This window comes from Moschus berezovskii, chromosome 1 (genome assembly GCF_049115385.1).
Source record: "Moschus berezovskii isolate FMDL1 chromosome 1, NW_MosBer_1.0, whole genome shotgun sequence".
NCBI lineage: Eukaryota > Metazoa > Chordata > Mammalia > Artiodactyla > Moschidae > Moschus > Moschus berezovskii.
The window spans coordinates 140,283,767-140,300,898 of NC_142460.1; the positions used below are offsets into that span (position 1 = coordinate 140,283,767).

The 17,132-nt window shown below is 39.6% G+C and overlaps 2 protein-coding genes across 4 annotated transcripts in view; one reads left to right on the forward strand and one right to left on the reverse strand.

Annotated features, from left to right (window-relative positions):
• P2RY14 (purinergic receptor P2Y14) overlaps positions 1-10,095 on the forward strand; it is a 65,929-nt gene extending 55,834 nt beyond the window's left edge. For all 3 annotated transcript variants that reach the window (XM_088839825.1, XM_055411646.2, XM_055411637.2), the window contains 2 exons: positions 2,573-2,678; positions 9,054-10,095. In XM_088839825.1, coding sequence (XP_088695951.1) covers positions 9,080-10,093 — 1,014 coding nt within the window. In that variant the 5' untranslated portion in view covers positions 2,573-2,678; positions 9,054-9,079 and the 3' untranslated portion in view covers positions 10,094-10,095. The remainder of the gene's footprint in view (positions 1-2,572; positions 2,679-9,053) is intronic.
• The window catches only part of MED12L (mediator complex subunit 12L), a 378,565-nt gene that overhangs the window by 221,675 nt on the left and 139,758 nt on the right, over positions 1-17,132 (reverse strand). The window lies entirely within an intron of this gene.

Consider the following 17,132-nt stretch of genomic DNA (forward strand, 5'->3'; position numbering starts at 1 on the left):
CACTGGCTGAGCCTAGATAGAGCACAGGCCAGGTGGAGGACACAGGGAGGGCAGAGAGGGGCTAGACAGCCACAGGCAAAGTCTGAGCATCAGCCGAGCAGGAAATGGAGTAGGAAATGGCTTTCTGAGTCGCAAGGTGAGTGGTCAGTTACAGATTAAAAACAGCAACTTCTATGAAATAAACTGACGAGCCTATAATGACTTCCTTCTGAACAGGTCTATGACCTAGAAGAAAAAGACACTGTTTACCCACTCCTCAGGAGTCACGGTGTTGGGAAAGAAAGGCAAGACCAAGAGTCAAGATGAAGAAATTCTTAAATACTCAACCGATCATAGCATAAGATAGGTCAGAAGACTGATGACAGAATTAAGTAATACTACTCAAAAGTATAAAATATTTTTAACATAAAAGTATGCTGTTGAAAATTTAATAACATAAAATATTATAAAATGTAACTACAAGACTGAATAAGTAGCCCATATATAAATCCTCATTCTAGTCAACCCATTACAACTGCTCCGAAAACCATCTAGGATACTGGTACCACAAGGAGAGAAAAAAAAAGTCACACATTACAGCAAGGAAGATAAAAACAGCAATGCTAAGAAAACAGCCTTAGTAAGTTTGGACATGTACACAATGATTATACACATCTATACTCTTTTCTACTGTTAGAAGAATCATCTAGAAAACAAGTATTTATCACATATGAAAAGATCTTGGGGCACCTGGAATGAAAGCTTTTGATGTTTGAACTCTAAGCACAGAGGAGAAATTTTGAGCCTGTCACTTGCTAAAAACAGAACAAAGAACAGGGAGGAAAATGCTCATCATAGGAGTGCTGTGCTAAGTTGCTCAGTCGTGTCCAACTCTTTGAGACCCCGAAAAGGAGGGACTGTAGCCTGGCCAGGTTCCTCTGTCCATGGAATTCTCCAGGCAAGAATACTGGAGTAGGTTGCCATGCCCTCCTCCAGGGGAACTTCCCAACCCAGGGATCGAACCCAGGTCTCCTGCATTGCAGGCGGATTCTTTACCATCTGAACTACCACTGTCACTTGCCAAGAACAGAACAAAGAACAGTGAGGAAAATGCTCATCATAGGTGGGTAGTGATAAAAGAGTGATTTGAAAGCAAGTCATTTTCCATATACATTTTTTCCTAATTATGAACTATTCCAAGTACACAAAAGTACAGAAACTAATGCTGGTAACACCAATATACCTAATTTCCCAGTATTAATTCACAGCAATGTTTAGTTGTTTCAGAATTTAAGAGATGAACGACCACAAATACAGCTAAAGTCCAACCACCCTATGCCCCACTTCCTTCTCCAAGAGTAAGCACTGTTCTGAAGTTAGACTGTATCATTCCTGCCCAGAACAAGCTCGATATCACCCTGGATCAAATACAATATTTCACCACAGAGAACTATATCTCCTTGTTTCTAAAGAGAACCTCATGACCTTTTAGGACTATCCTAGGCAAATATAAGATGTTCTTTATCACTGGTTCTCCATAAAATATCTATTTATATTTCCGGACCAGAAGGATGAGATTAATATGATGAAATCTGTAACAAGTAAACTCTCCAAGAAAAATTCTAGATTTCAGGCCCCCTTTAACATAATTTTTTCCTACCTGGAGTCCCAACTACAGCAAAGAAAAGTTGTTTTTTTAAACCGTCCTCATCAAATATTTATTAAAGTTTCCTTTGTACTGAGTCAAAATCTTGCTACTCAAACAGTACTCCTTGCCTTACCAACATCAACATTACACCCAACTTCAGACTTATGGTATATGAGTCTTCACTTTAGCAGGAGCCCCAGGAAATCTGTACGCACATTAAAGTCTGAGAAGGGCTAGCTTAAAGAATTCAGAAAGGTGCTAACCCAGACCAAGGCAGAACTGAACCAGTCACATTCTGCCAAACCTATCCTCTTCTTATCAAACAATAAAGCGTTCAGGTGTTACTTCAAATGCATAACTAAACCACTGGTTATCAACCAGGGGCAATTTGGCCCCCTAGAGGACATTTTGGTCACAACTTAGGACAATAAAACTATTGGCACCTAATAGCTAGAAGGCAAGGATGTTGATGTTTAACATCCTACAATACTGAGGACAGTGCTCACAACAAATCATGTAACTCCAGAATGTCAATGGTACAAAGGTTTTAAAAACAAAAAACAGCAAACAAAAGAAAGCCTGCTGATGATTTCCTGGCTAACAGGGTCACCTATTTGTTAACTTCAGTAATTTAAATGATCTGTTTTGAGCATCTAAATCCATAAAGGGGGGGAAAAATAATAAACCAGTAACTAAAAACACTTCTTGTTCAATTCTCAAGTAGAGTTTACAAGGTTCTCACCAGAGTTTACATCAAATCTATAATGGTCAATAGAGACAACCAACAAGAAGTCTGGTAAAGCAACAAAAGCATATGTTGAAATATTTCAAGTTATACAAGCTGTATTTAAAGACTAAGTACCCTACTACCACACATACATTTCAATAAAACATTTTGGCGTTTATTTAACATAATTAAATCTTCATTTTTCTACTACAATACAGGATCACTGGTGAAGAAACACCTTGGCCACATCAAGATGACAAGAGCTCACTGGGCTAAATTATTTCATTGAAAGGAAACCTCACATTGGACAAAATTTTTAAAAAGGTAATTGAAGAAATACTTTAGCATTGTCAAGAGCTTTGTTAATTTCATCAAACTATTACGATGGAATAATTTATCTTCAGAAAAAGAATTATAGCACACAATTAAAACACTGGAAGGTGGTCCGTTTTAAGAGAAAATTGGTTCACTGCATGTAATTACACAGAAGATGAGCAATGAACTCAACACACTCTTATTATGGTGAATGTAGTTCTGGAGTGAGTATCGCCTTGTTTGGCCCTGGATCAACTAAATTCTGCCCAAAGAGAGAGCCCTGAGGTTACATGAAACACTCCACAACCCAAAAATACGAATGCGGCACAATCCAGAGACCTAACGTTTTATTAGGAACAAGTGTACTCACTATCTAGATTAAAATTAAACTTTGCCGAAGAAAGAAAACAATTAAACTTTGCCATGGATGTTCTAGTTGCACAAAAAAAGATGAAAGAAATTCATAGGCTCCTACTACACATTAACAGCTGTCTTTTGGTCCCATAAATTCCATTTTACCACTATATGACCAAAGACCCAAAGTGACAGTTTATATAGACCAAAATGTTTCACGTCATTTCATTCTCCTTTACCTGGATTTGTGGAACAAGGAAGATTTCCACCTAACAACAGCTAATGTCTTATATTTTTTAAAATTGAAGTCTAGTTGATTTATGGGCTTCTCTGGTGGCTCAGGAATAAAGAATCCACCTGTAAATGCAGGAGATATGGGTTTGATCCCTGGGTCAGGAAAACCCTCTGGAGAAAAAAATGGCAACCTACTCCAGGATTCTTGCCTGGGAAATCCCATGGACAAAGGAGGATGGTGGGCTACAGCCTGTGAGATCGCAAAGAGTTGGACATGACTTAGCAACTAAACAACAAAGTTGATTTAAATGGTCTGTTAATTACTGCTGTACAGCAAATATAAATGGATATGTGTGTGTGTGTCTATACACACACATTCTTTTTTTATATATTCTTTTCCATTATGGCTTATCTTAAAATCCTTCTTAAATGAAGTCTCAAGAATTCAGGGAGCTTTTTTTATGTCTCCTGAAGCCTCAAGGTGAACATAATGACCACTTTCACTACAGAAATTCAGAGATAATCTCAGAAGTAGCTTCCATGGGCAGGACTGGCTACACTTCCACAAACTGACTCTCCAGAATGCCCCTTATTTCAGTAGATCATCATCCAGAGGTGCTTATCCTTTTTTCTTCTCTCCCTTTGCCTGTCTCTCATCTTTAATGGGCTGGGACAAGCTGCTTAGAAACAGTAAATCATCTGAGAGCCTGGGGCAGGGAAGGGAGTATTGCTCGGCCACACCAAGACCTTCTTTCCTTCTGATTTATTTAGTTATTTATTTTTTTACATTATAGTATAAAATCAACATCCATATGTGAGTATTTCCTCCATCTGTGACAGGGTTTAAGGTTTTAGTAGATCTCTTTAACAGGATACTAAATCACCTCTATATTTAAGGAGAGAAGACAGGACAGAAGTTACAAGGTCAAAGCAACACCTGTCTCTATTATCATCGTGTTCTATTTTTCATCTCACATGTATTCCTGCCTTTTGATCTCCGTGTCTAACTGGCCTCACCTGCTGCAGATACCTTAAGATAGTTCTTTTTCCACACGTCTCTCGATCCATCACTGCAGAGAAGGCTGCCACACCCTGAGACACCAAGACAAATTACATACCAGGAGGTCACCACGCCCTGCCATCAACACTGCTGTTCAAGAAACAGACTTAAAAGCAAGAAAACTACTGCTAACACTGTCTCGGATTTAGCTATAGCTCATGGTCCACATAAAATGTCCCTAAATTTGCCTCTGCTGTATCCAGACAGCAGCACAGGCAGCAGTGATACCCTCTTTCCCCAGTCAACACATCTCACATGAAAAGACTGATCTGCCATTGCTTCGAATCAGGACAAAATAGCAAGAAGATCTCATTTGGAGAAAAAGATCCAAGCAAGGATTGAGTATTCATTTCAGAAGGCACTCGTGCTCTAGAAGTTTGCCTGGGTCAGCTAGCCCCTTCCACCAACCTCAAATGAGGAAGGGAGGGGGGCGTGAAATGCACTGCAAGGCATATATGCTTAACTTTCGACACTGAGGAATCAGAGGACGTAGCCCTCGACCCCTGGCTTTAAGACGGTTGTTGTTGTTTAGTCGCTCAGTGGTATCCACGCCTTTGCAACCCCATGGACTGCAGCTCACCAGGCTCCTATGTCCATGGGATTCTTCAGGCAAGAGTACTGGAGTGGGTTTCCATTTCCTTCTCCAAGGGAATCTTCCAACCCAGCAATCAAACCCACATCTCCTGCATTAGCAGGCAGATTCTTTACCGCTGAGCCACCAAAGAAGACCTGGCATTAGGGTACACACAGACATATTGTATTTCAAATGGACGTCAGTCACAAAATTCTGTGGGAAATGTCTTTATACACATTCCTAGAAGGAAAGGAAAGACAGTGGCTCTTACTAAATCATTTCTGAGAAATTCTTCACTATTATTCTATATCACTTCAGTTCAGTTCAGTTCAGTCACTCAGTCGTATCCAACTCTTTGTGACCCCATGAACCGCAGCACGCCAGGCCTCCCTGTCCATCACCAACTCCTGGAGCTTACTCCGGGATATTTCTCCCAGAAATCTTGATTCCAGCTTGTGCTTCTTTCAGCCCAGCGTTCCTCATGATGTACTCTGCATAGAAGTTAAATAAGCAGGGTGACAATATACAGCCTTGACGTACTCCTTTTCCTATTTGGAACAGTCTGTTATTCCATGTCCAGTTCTAACTGTTGCTTCTTGACCTGCATACAGGTTTCTCAAGAGGCAGGTCAGGTGGTCTGGGATTCCCATCTCTTTCAGAATTTTCCACAGTTTATTGTAATCCACACAGTCAAAGGCTTTGGCATAGTCAATGAAGCAGAAATAGATGTTTTTCTGGAACTCTCTTGCTTTCTCCATGATCCAACAAATGTTGGCAATTTGATCTCTGGTGCCTCTGCCTTTTCTAAAACCAGCTTGAACATCTGGAAGTTCACGGTTCATGTATTGCTGAAGCCTGACTTAGAGAATTTTGAGCATGACTTTACTAGCATGTGAGATGAGTGCAACTGTGTGGTAGTTTGAGCATTCTTTGGCATTGCCTTTCTTTGGGATTGGAATGAAAACTGACCTTTTCCAGTCCTGTGGCCACTGCAGAGTTTTCCAAATTTGCTGGCATATTGAGTGCAGCACTTTCACAGCATCTTTTAGGATCTGAACTAGATCAACTGGAATTCCATCACCTCCACTAGCTTTGTTCATAGTGATACTTCCTAAGGCCCACTTGACTTCACAATCCAGGATGTCTGGCTCTAGGTGAGTGATCACACCATCATGATTATCTGGGTCGTGAAGATCTTTTTTGTACAGTTCTTCTGTATATTCTTGCCACCTCTTCTTAATATCTTCTGCTTCTGTTAGGTCCCTACCATTTCTGTCCTTTATTGAGCCCAACTTTGCATGAAATGTTCCCTTGGTATCTCTAATTTTCTTGAAGAGATCTCTAGTCTTTCCTATTCTATTGTTTTCCTCTATATATTGGCTTCTATAATTCTTCTATAAAGTTGGCACTTATTAAATAATTTCTGGAAATTCATTACTTCAGCATGTAATTACATATTAAATAGTTAATATTTCTCCCTACAATGTACTAGGGCTTCCCTGGCAGCTCAGCTGGTAAAGAATCTGATTGTAATGTAGGGGCCCCAGTTCGATTCCTGGGTAGGGAAGATCCCCTGGAGAAGGGACAGGCTACCCACTCCAGTATTTTTGCCTGGAGAATCCCCATGGACAGAGGAGCTTGGCAGGCTGCAGTCCATGGGGTCAAAAAGAGTTGGACATGACTGACCAATTAAGCACGAGATCTGCTTTTAAAAAAATTTTATATTTTAAATTGCAATGAATCCAACAATTAGTGAATACACAACATGACCCCTGCAGCACACTGACTGAGGGCTGCATCCCCAGCACGGCGACCCCTGGGGGCAGTCTCCTAAGCTCTGTGAAACTACTCTTAGACTAAGTTGCATCTTAGTATCAGAGGACAATACCAATCATTTCCTAGATACAGACTCTGCACAGTAAGCAGTTTACAATAGAAAACATAGACCCTTCACTCACCATCTAAGTATGAAACAGGCCACAGAAGAACTACAAAGAAGCAAGTTAACTACAAATCCATTATGATCAGATCCAAGTGAAAAGGGCATTAGATTTCCTCCAAAGGAAGTCCAAGGACTGGCAAAATGAAGTGGCTAGAAATATTTCTAGTTTTGTCATATGCTCATAGGAAGAGTACACAGAAGCAAGATATTCTTTTGTGAGAAGTAGCACACAAAGCTTGCAAGTATGATTTTTATTTGCAATGTGACTGAATTTCATATTCTGCACTTCCAAATTTCATCTTCTCACACTTGCTTAAATTTACTGACCTAACCCTTCACTATGTAAGCACCATATGTGGCACCAGAAATACAAAGATGAACAGGAACCCAGTGTCCTCCACAATCTTTCTTTCCCATGATCCCTGACTAGATGTACGTTTCTTAAGAGGGATTCATTTCTTGTATTCCCACATTGTATATTCATTTATTTCACAAATATTGTAAATATCTAATGTCCTAAATGGTTAAAAAAAAGAAAAAAAAAAAAAAAGAACTGATCTCTTTCACCCTGAAAAAGCTTATAGTAGTAGAGGAAACAAAAAACAAACACTTAGACAGACGAGTGCTGTGACAGAAGAAAGCACAAAACGATGAGCTCACATACAGGGGACCTCACACTCAATCCACCCCAACGAAGGCTCACGGTGGCAAGGTGTCCTAAAGAAAGTCACATCTTTCTTCAGGAAAGGATGATGAGAAGTTAGCCAACCAAGAAGGCAGCGGAAGAGTCTTCCACACAAATGAAAGTTTGTGCAAAGATTCAAGGTGAGAGAAATCATGGCGCCTACAAGGTAGGAGGGTTCAGAACAGTAGGAGCCCATTGCTGGAGGTAGAATTAGTCAGGATCAGACCAGGAAGGGGACTTCTGGTAGCTCAGGGTTTAAGAGTTAAAGAACTTTATCCTGAGGGCAAGAATGAAGGGTTAAACAGGATGTTGCCATTACAGATAAGATGGGCAGCAGACATTTTCTTTGATACATCAAATAATCTTTAAAAAAAACTCCTCACTCCTCATCCTCCTTGTGCCATAAATCATTATGTCCAACATCTGTGAAGGCTACACAAGATTCCCTAACAAAGGAAGGTTCTGGGTAATACCCAGGACAGTGCTGCTCAATAAAAATATGATGAGAGCCATATATGTAATTTTAAATTTTCTAGTAGCTATATTCTTTAAAATAAGTAAAATTAACTGAAATTAAGATTAATAATATATTTATTTAACGGGATATTTCTAAAATATTATCTCAACATGTAATAAATATTAAAAATACTGAGATTTTTACATAATTTTTTTCATACTAAGTCTGCAAAATTCATTGTGCATTTTACATCATATTTCAATCTGGACTGGCCCCATTTCAAGTCCTCTATAACCATGCATAGCTAGTGTCTACCATATTGGACAATACAGACTAGAATGTACTTTGGGAAACAGTTCTGAGGATGTTTAAGGTATGTCTATCATTTTTGTGTTTACTAATTAAAGACAGAATATCTCAATTTTGAAAGGTACCTATCATCCTATACCAAAAATACCAGTTACATGTGGCCGTGTATGCTTGTAAGACATGGTCCTGTGTCTAAATTATACATAGGGTGGGCTTTCTCAAAAGTAGGGTCTGTAACAACAGCTCTTAAACCTACTATGAAACAGATGCTGTTTTTATAGCTTTATTACCTCAGAGGCTACATTTTAATGACTACTCCCAGAACTCTGGAGTTTTACAGGAACTCCTGTCATTTCAGGGAAACGCTGGTCTCCGTGATTACCTCAGTTCTCAGGCTGTCCTGCTGCTTCTCTAATGTTTCTCTCCTGTTACCTGTCTACTCGATTCTTCCCTTTTCTAAAGGAAGAGAGAGAAGGTGAAAGGGAGGAAGGGACGGGTACCTAACGAATACAGCACAAACTTAGCTTCCAGAATTTGCTGGGCTTGGTTATATCTTGCTGGGCTTGATTATATCCTTGCCTGGAAAATCTCATGAACAGAGGAGCCTGGTGGGCTGCAGTCCATGGGGTCGCAAAGAGTCGGGCACAACTGAGCGACTAACACTTACTTACTTACTTGGTTGTATCTATTGCCCTCTGTTTTTATTTCTCAGCAAATGACTCAGAGGTTGTGAGTGTCCTTTGAGTGACTCTTTCATATCACCTTGCAGGCCACGTCTTCAGAAGTTACCAGACCATGAATGCCACCACCGCCCCACCTGCAGAGGGGTCCTGCCCCTTGAACACCCTCATCACCAAGCAGATCATCCCCGTGCTGTACTTTGTGGTCTTTGTGGCCGGCATCCTGCTCAACGGCATGTCGGGGTGGGTATTCATCTATGTGCCCAGCTCCAAGAGTTTCATCGTCTATCTCAAGAATATTGTCGTTGCCGACTTCCTGATGAGCCTGACTTTTCCTTTCAAGATCCTGGGGGACTCGGGCCTGGGCCCCTGGCAGGTGAACGTCTTTGTATGCAGGGTCTCGGCTGTGCTCTTCTACATCAACATGTACGTCAGCATCGTGTTCTTCGGGCTCATTGGCTTTGACCGATACTATAAAATCGTGAAGCCTCTCTTGACCTCTTTCATTCAGTCCATAAGCTACAGCAAACTCCTGTCAGTGCTGGTGTGGAGCCTCACACTGCTCATCGCCCTTCCCAACATGATCCTGACCAACCGCAATGTCTCAGAGGCCACACGCGTGAAATGTATGGACCTTAAGAGTGACCTGGGCCTCAAGTGGCACAAAGTCTCCAGCTACATCTTTGTGAGCATCTTCTGGATTGTGTTTCTTTCCTTAATCATCTTCTATACTGCTATCACGAAGAAGATCTTTAAGTCCCACCTCAAGTCCAGAAAGAATTCCATATCGGTCAAGAAGAAATCTAGCCGTAATATATTCAGCATCATGTTCGTGTTTTTTATCTGCTTTGTACCTTACCACATTGCCAGAATCCCCTACACACAGAGCCAAACAGAAGCTCATTACAGCTGCCAGTCAAAACAAATCCTGCTCTATGTGAAAGAATTCTCTCTGCTACTGTCAGCTGCAAACGTATGCCTGGACCCCATTATTTATTTCTTTCTATGCCAGCCATTTAGAGAGGTCTTGTGTAAGAAATTGCATATCCCATTAAAAACTCAGCATGACTCACAAACTTCCAAAACCAAAAGGGAAAATATAATACAAGAAAGCACAGATACTTTGTGAATTCCCACCTCCTTTCAAATAAAGTTCATGCAGGCATACTGTAATCTTCAAGTCTATAACAAAACAAAATTAATACACATGTCCACAATAGTATCATCTCTAGGCATTACTATTCAATTTAGTGGAATAATAAAGTTAATAGGTAAGTTTCCATGCATCTTTTGTAACATCAAAGAAAAAAATAATACATTATTTAATCTTATCCCATCAAAATAGAAGGTTTAAAAGTATAATCAGTAGTCTGGTCAGTTCATATAGAACTTTAAACAGCAAATACATAGGAAGCAATCAAGACAATTCACAGGTGTGTCTTCTTCTAAAAATAAGAATTAAGTTACACATTTTTTTTCAACAGGGTCATTAAAGACCAATGTAAAAGCAGGCAGAGTTGATATGGACTTAAGAGGTCAGTTTATAGTGAAAAAGTCAAGTTTTCTCAATTTGAAGAACCTGGGTAAGCAGACACTGAAAAAAATAAGAAATCCCCAACTGATTTATTTCATCACATTTCAAAGGAAAGCGGATATAAATTCTGTACACTGCAGCAAAAAATGTAATTTTTCTTTGATAGCATTTTGAGGCTAAGGTAACTTTTAAATTCTTTATATGAAGATTAGCTAAGCCACTTAATAAGCCTGGGATTCTGGTCTTAGAATATGTTTAAGTGAACTCTACAGAGAGAATGTTGGTAGTGGTATGGGTTGCGAGCAATTTCCTCTCCTCAATGGTATGGAAAAATATAAATGTAGGCTGACTGGGGAAAAGGCATATGCACACAAATACCCGCCAGGCTGGCAACATACATTATTCTCTAGGAGTAGAAAGAAACAGTTTTCATAGAAAGCAACTGGACTTCATATAAAAGAAAATCTAAAATTTATGTGTGATAAATTACACACAAAATGAAAATTTACATATCACATTTTATGAAAAATTTCACATGTGCAGATATAGGATATGGCTGCTGGCTTTGTGAGTTATCAAAGCTAAGTTCTTTCCTTGCTATTAACTTGCCTGAAGATATTTAGCCCAACTTTCAAGTGTTCTTCTCATTTTTGTATGTCATGTTTATATATATATATTTTTTCAAGCCCTATCATATATGTACTAATAAAAATATTTTTCATAGTGTCAATTTTTCCCTTAATAGTCAAGATATTAAAAAACAGTACCAGATTTCCTCAGTCAAGACATGGGTGGCTTCTTTAGCACTCTCGATCACACATGTTAATAAAAGACACAGAAAGAAGGCATAGGAATACCCAGGTAAGAGTTTAAATAGAGTACTTTTGAAACCCTATTTGCCACTGACTTTTCAAAATAAGTATTTCTATGTTCCAGGACCTCATCAAATTTTAGACAAAAGTGAGAAGGCACATTTTAAACTGAGGAAGATGTGGGAAGGTCTTCACACTCTGTATCCACCTTCCACTCTCTGCTCCCAACTCTGGGTCAAATATTCTCTTCCAAAAAGAACAAAATCACAATCCTATCATAAGCATGCCCAGCAATACTAAGCTTGCTATAGCATCTGTCTGGCTAAATATATTTGCAAAAGAAAGTAGCTTGTTTTTATCCAGTTTCCACTGTTCAGGGCAAATTATTACATACTGATGTTTTACATGTCCCTACTCAGCACCGACTCTGTGGACATGAGTTTGAGTGTACTCCGGGAGTTGGTGATGGACAGGGAGGCCTGGCGTGCTGTGATTCATGGGGTCGCGGAGAGTCGGACACGACTGAGCGACTGAACTGAACTGAACTGAACTGCAGCACCAGAGGAGAAACTGAAAGTATAAAAGAAGACAGGAACCACCAAGTAACGCCTCTGTAACTGCTGTGGCTAAGCAAATCAGAAATATGAAAGGCAATATTTTTCAGGAAACAATATGCATGCAAATAAGGACAGGTGAGGCAAGAGTTGAATAACAGCTACTGCATATCAGAACTTGTAAAGTAAAAGACCTATACTTGGAAAAGTGTAAGACACTGAAGAAAACACAAACAAATGGAAAGCTGTATGGTACCCACACACTGAAAGAATTAACACTGCTAACATGATCACACTGCCTAAGGCAATCTACAGGTTCAACACAATCCCTATTAAAATATCAATGGCACTGTTTACAGAACTAGAACAAATAATTCTAAAGTTTATATGAAAATACAAAGGCCTCTGAAAAGCCAAGATAAGCTTGAGAAAGGAGACCAAAGCTGGAGGTATCACACTCCCTGATTTCAAACTATACTACAAAGCTAGAGTAACCAAAACAGGATGGTACTGGCACAAAGACATATAGATCAATGGACTAGAACAAAGAGTCCAAAAATGAACCCATACTTACACAATCAATTAATCTACAAAAAGGAGCCAAGAATACACAATGGAGAAAAGACAGCCTCTTCAATCAATGGTGTTGAGAAAACTGGGCAGCTATATGCAGAAGAAAGAAACTGGACTATTCTCTAACACCATATACAAAAATAAACTCAAATGGATAAAACACTGAAATCTAAGATTTGAAAGCATAAAACTTCTACAAGAAAACACAGGCAGTACACTCTTTGACAATGGCTGTAGCAATTTTTCTGGATATGTTTCAGGCAAGGGAAACAAAAGCAAAAGTACACAAACTGCATCAAATTAAAAAACTTTTGTACAGCAAAGGAAATAAACAACAAAGCAAAAAGGCCAGGAACCTTCACGCACTATCAGTGGTAATGTAAATGGGTAATGCAACTATGGAAAACAGTATGGAAGTTCCTCAAAAAAATTAAAAATAGAACTATCAGCAATTATACTTCTCAGTATTTTTCCCTAAAAAAAAAAAAGAAACACTTATTCTAAAAGATACGTGCATTCCTATGTTCACTTCAGCATTATTTGAAATAGTCAAGACATGGAAGCAACCTAAGTGCCCACCAATAGATGAATGCACAAAGAAATGAGACATACACATACACATACACAGACAGACATATAGACCAAGAACAAACTGGTGGGAGTCAGAGGGGAGGAATTAGTGAAACAAGTGAGGGATCAAAGCAGCAACAAACTTCCAGTTATACGGTAAATAAATCATGGGATGTGAATATAACGTACAAGAGAGAATTTAATCAATAATATTGGCTTCCCTTGTGGCTCAGCTGGTAAAGAATCGTCTGCAATGCAGGAGACCTAGGTTCCATCCCTGGGTCGGGAAGATCACTTGGAGAAGGAAATAGCAACCCACTCCAGTACTCTTGCCTGGAAAATTCCATGGACAGAGGAGCTTGGTAGGCTACAGTCCATGGGTTTTCAAAGAGTGGGACATGACTGTGCAACTTCAGTTTCACTTTTCACTTTCATTGGTGACAGATGGAAACCAGACATATCAAGGTGATCCTCTTGTATAAAAGTAAACACTATGTTGTACACCTGAAACCAGTATTACCCTTCAATTTAAAAACTGAAGAAAAGAATTCAGATCAAGACTACAAACAAATCTTTGGATTTAACTTTTGAAGATCATTTAAGACTTTAGCAAGAGGAATTTCTGTAAGAAATTTATCAGAGTTAGAAGTCAGATCATAAGTTTATTCAAATATTGAAAAGTTAGGTAAATAAAAGCAAGGAGCATTTTTTAAGAAAGAAACTTAAAGGTCCACAGCTACAATAAAAAATAGAACAATAGAGCAACAGCAAAAGTGGATTAATCCAGAAACTTCTGAGATCAGTACTAGTTTTTATATTATTTTGTGTAATATGTGCTAGTATATAAAAAAGACTTGTAATACATATTTGCTGCAGGTAAAAATATACAACATTGAATCACTTCGTACAAGCAGTGCTATGAAATAAAGCATTCTGAAAACTGGCTTATGGCAAAGACAAGCTACATTTTGTTAAAGTGCTTCTTTCAGGAGTGAGAGGTTAACAGGCAGGAAGGCCAGGGGTCTTCAAATAGAGGAAATAGGCAGCAAGTGTCAGACATTTTTTTCTCTCTCCCTTAAGCAGCAGGAGGAAACAAACTACAAGTGTCAGGTTTTTTTCTCTTAAAATTCTGTGTTGCCATGATGACACCTGGCTCCACCTAAACTTAACTTTTCTCAAAACTTGACCTAATCAATGCTTTTTTCTTACAGAAATGTTTTTCTTAAGTCATGTTAATGAAACTATGTATTTGCTTTGGAAACTACCTTTCTTCAAACTGATTCCACCAAAAATTAGTTTTTGGCTGATAACAGCTCAACAAACCACTATTCATATCAATTGTTTTATGGCTGGGGGATGACACACCTGTGCCATCCTATCTCAAAAATGCATATTGTGAGAGAAGGGCCAGGTGAAACTCAGTCAGCCTTGAAGTGTCTCTCTTATTTGATTGATAGCTTTCTAACAAACATAAAACAGCTAGCTAAAACTAGCAAGGGGGGGGCACTCTCCATCCCCCTTCTGATGTCTGTATCAGAAGCTTTCCCTGTCCCATTTCATACTCTAATAAAACTCTGCTATACAAAAGCTCTTGACTGATCAAGCCTGGTCCCTGGTCCCGAAGTTAAATCTTCTTCAGAGACCACGAATCTGACACAGTTCACCATAAGCTATCAGGAGGATGTACTGTCATAAAGTGGTGATCCCTATGTCACTGAAATCTTACAGAGAATAGGGGACCAAAAGGAAGTAGCAGCTTTTACTGTTGAAAACCACAAGGTATTAGATCTTTCCTACCCCAACACACAAACCCTCACAGAGCTGTGACCCAAAGGAAATCCCATGTCTTTCTGGGTAGATAATCTGTTATGTTTATAATCTGTATTTTTATCATTTGTATGACATCTCTTGATGTCATGGATATTTTCTGTACTAATAAAGCTTATTTTTTCTCCATAGTCCAAACACATAGGTAGTAGCAACAGGACAAAGGACAGAATAGAGAAATAATGGCACAAACTTCCTATCAACTTAAGTGGAAACAAAGCTTAGTTTAAGGGTGTTTTCCAGAGTCTCTAGATTAATCTTTTAGGCAATGCTAATGTGGAAAGCTTTTATCATTTGTAAGTGACCCCATTAAAAAACTAAAATTAGGCTTGTACCATATAAGAGACTTGTTGGCTGACAGACTTGAATATCCACAGTTGTCGGTATGGGTTCCGTTAAAGGGCAGGTGCAAGGGCTGCAGCTGATGGAACCAGGCCCAAGTTTGTACTATTTCGCCAGTCACCTTCCATGGTGTTAGTTTTAAGTAATAAAAGGAAGCTACTTGCTCTTCTTTTGTGGTAGTAAAATGAAAAGGGATAAAATAAAAAGTAAATTATGCTATATCAGATAATAAGGTAACACTAAAAACACCGTAAGGCAATAAACCAAACTTGTCTTTCTACCTGCTAAACCAGATTCTCTCCTCAGACTTCCCATCCCAGAACTAAGACCACAGTCTGCTTCCCGCCAGGCCCATTCCTCGGCGATTTCACCTCTACAGTCGTTCCCAACTGCCCATCTCTTCTGGGCCAATTCCAGATCCTCATTGCCTCTCACCTAAAAAGACTATGAGATCCCCAAACTGGATCTTGTCTTCCACTTTTCCTCTCAATCCAACCCAACATACTCCAATGCCCGCAGACTCACCTGGTACTACTGAACTGACCTCTCCTCACACAACTTTCCTGAGCTCTCCACCGCTTACTAACTAAAGCATCCAAGATGGACCAGATGGCTCTGAGGTTTGGTCTCAGCCTTTTTCTCACACAGACCCTGCACACACACCCTCTATGCAGCCTGACTGAGAGTCTCCAAACAGCCTCCCCCCACACCACAACCCAGCTGTGTGCATCTTTCCCCGAGCCTACCTCCGCTCCCTCACTTCTCAGAAGCAGCTCTTCACCTCCTTTGGTCAAAAGACCACTTCCTGCATCCCCACGGGCTCTGACAGCTCAGAGTTCACCTGCAACCCCTCAGTCCTGTCTTGTCCTTACCTTGCCTTCTATGCTGTGACCTTCTAAAAGCAACAAACACTTTCTGGAGAATGCAAGCTAAGGAGGCAGCCTATAGTCAAGAAACAGTTATTAGAATTTTTCTTAACCACTTGACCAAAAAACAAAGATTCATATAGCAAGGGCAAGGGAGAATTGCTCTAAAAACCTCCTGGAAATTAACAACAGTGTCCATAAAATGTATCCTGCACTTTAAAAACCTGTTACTCAAACTGCACAAGAAATGGATCATATCATACTCAAGCAGGGGGCGGGAAGAACTCCAGTGACTAAAAAGATAACACAAGATAACCTTTAAAAGTTCTTTTTAAGGGATTTCCCCAGTTATTAATTATTTTATAACCATGGACCAAACAGCACTGCCACACCTCCCAACTGAAAGATAAGATGAACCGTATATTGATCAGATAACACTGTGCAGCCAATAAAAGGCAGAAAATCAAAAGCACCAGACAGGGGAATGACACAATAGACTCAGCCACCCCTACAATCAAATTCACATTTTAAGAAGGTGCAAAACACCTCCGTCTTCAAAATATCCCCAAATTTTTACCCTTCACTTCATTAAAAAGGGAAAACTGAACCAGAAAATAAACAGTGCAAAAAGAAACTGTAACCTGTTAGCAACTCTGCATCTACATCTCATTTTAAAACTACTCTGTCTAATCACAGCTGTCACTGTCAGATCTGAAGCTGCCAATCTGAGAGTTAGGAAAGAATGTCTCTGGACTAATTCAGGTCGGAAAAGGGATTATCCACCTTTAAAAACCACTTTCAAAATGCAAACCTAAAGCACAATGACTCCAGAGAGAAGGGTGACTCCGATCGACAGAAGCTGCTGGAGAAGTGCTCCAGATATGGGCATTTGTTAACCAAAGAATAGCCTTCTACCTGAAGATCACTTAAAAACTTGAGGATGCAAACTATTTCGAGCTGTTAACATCTCAAGTTGCAAACTCCGTGAGGAAAGTGTGGCACAAAGGTGCCTGTTCCACTGCCCAGTGGCACTAAAGTTCAAACAGTTGTAAACAGTAAATGTGTGTGTGTTTGCAGGTGGGAGGAGGGG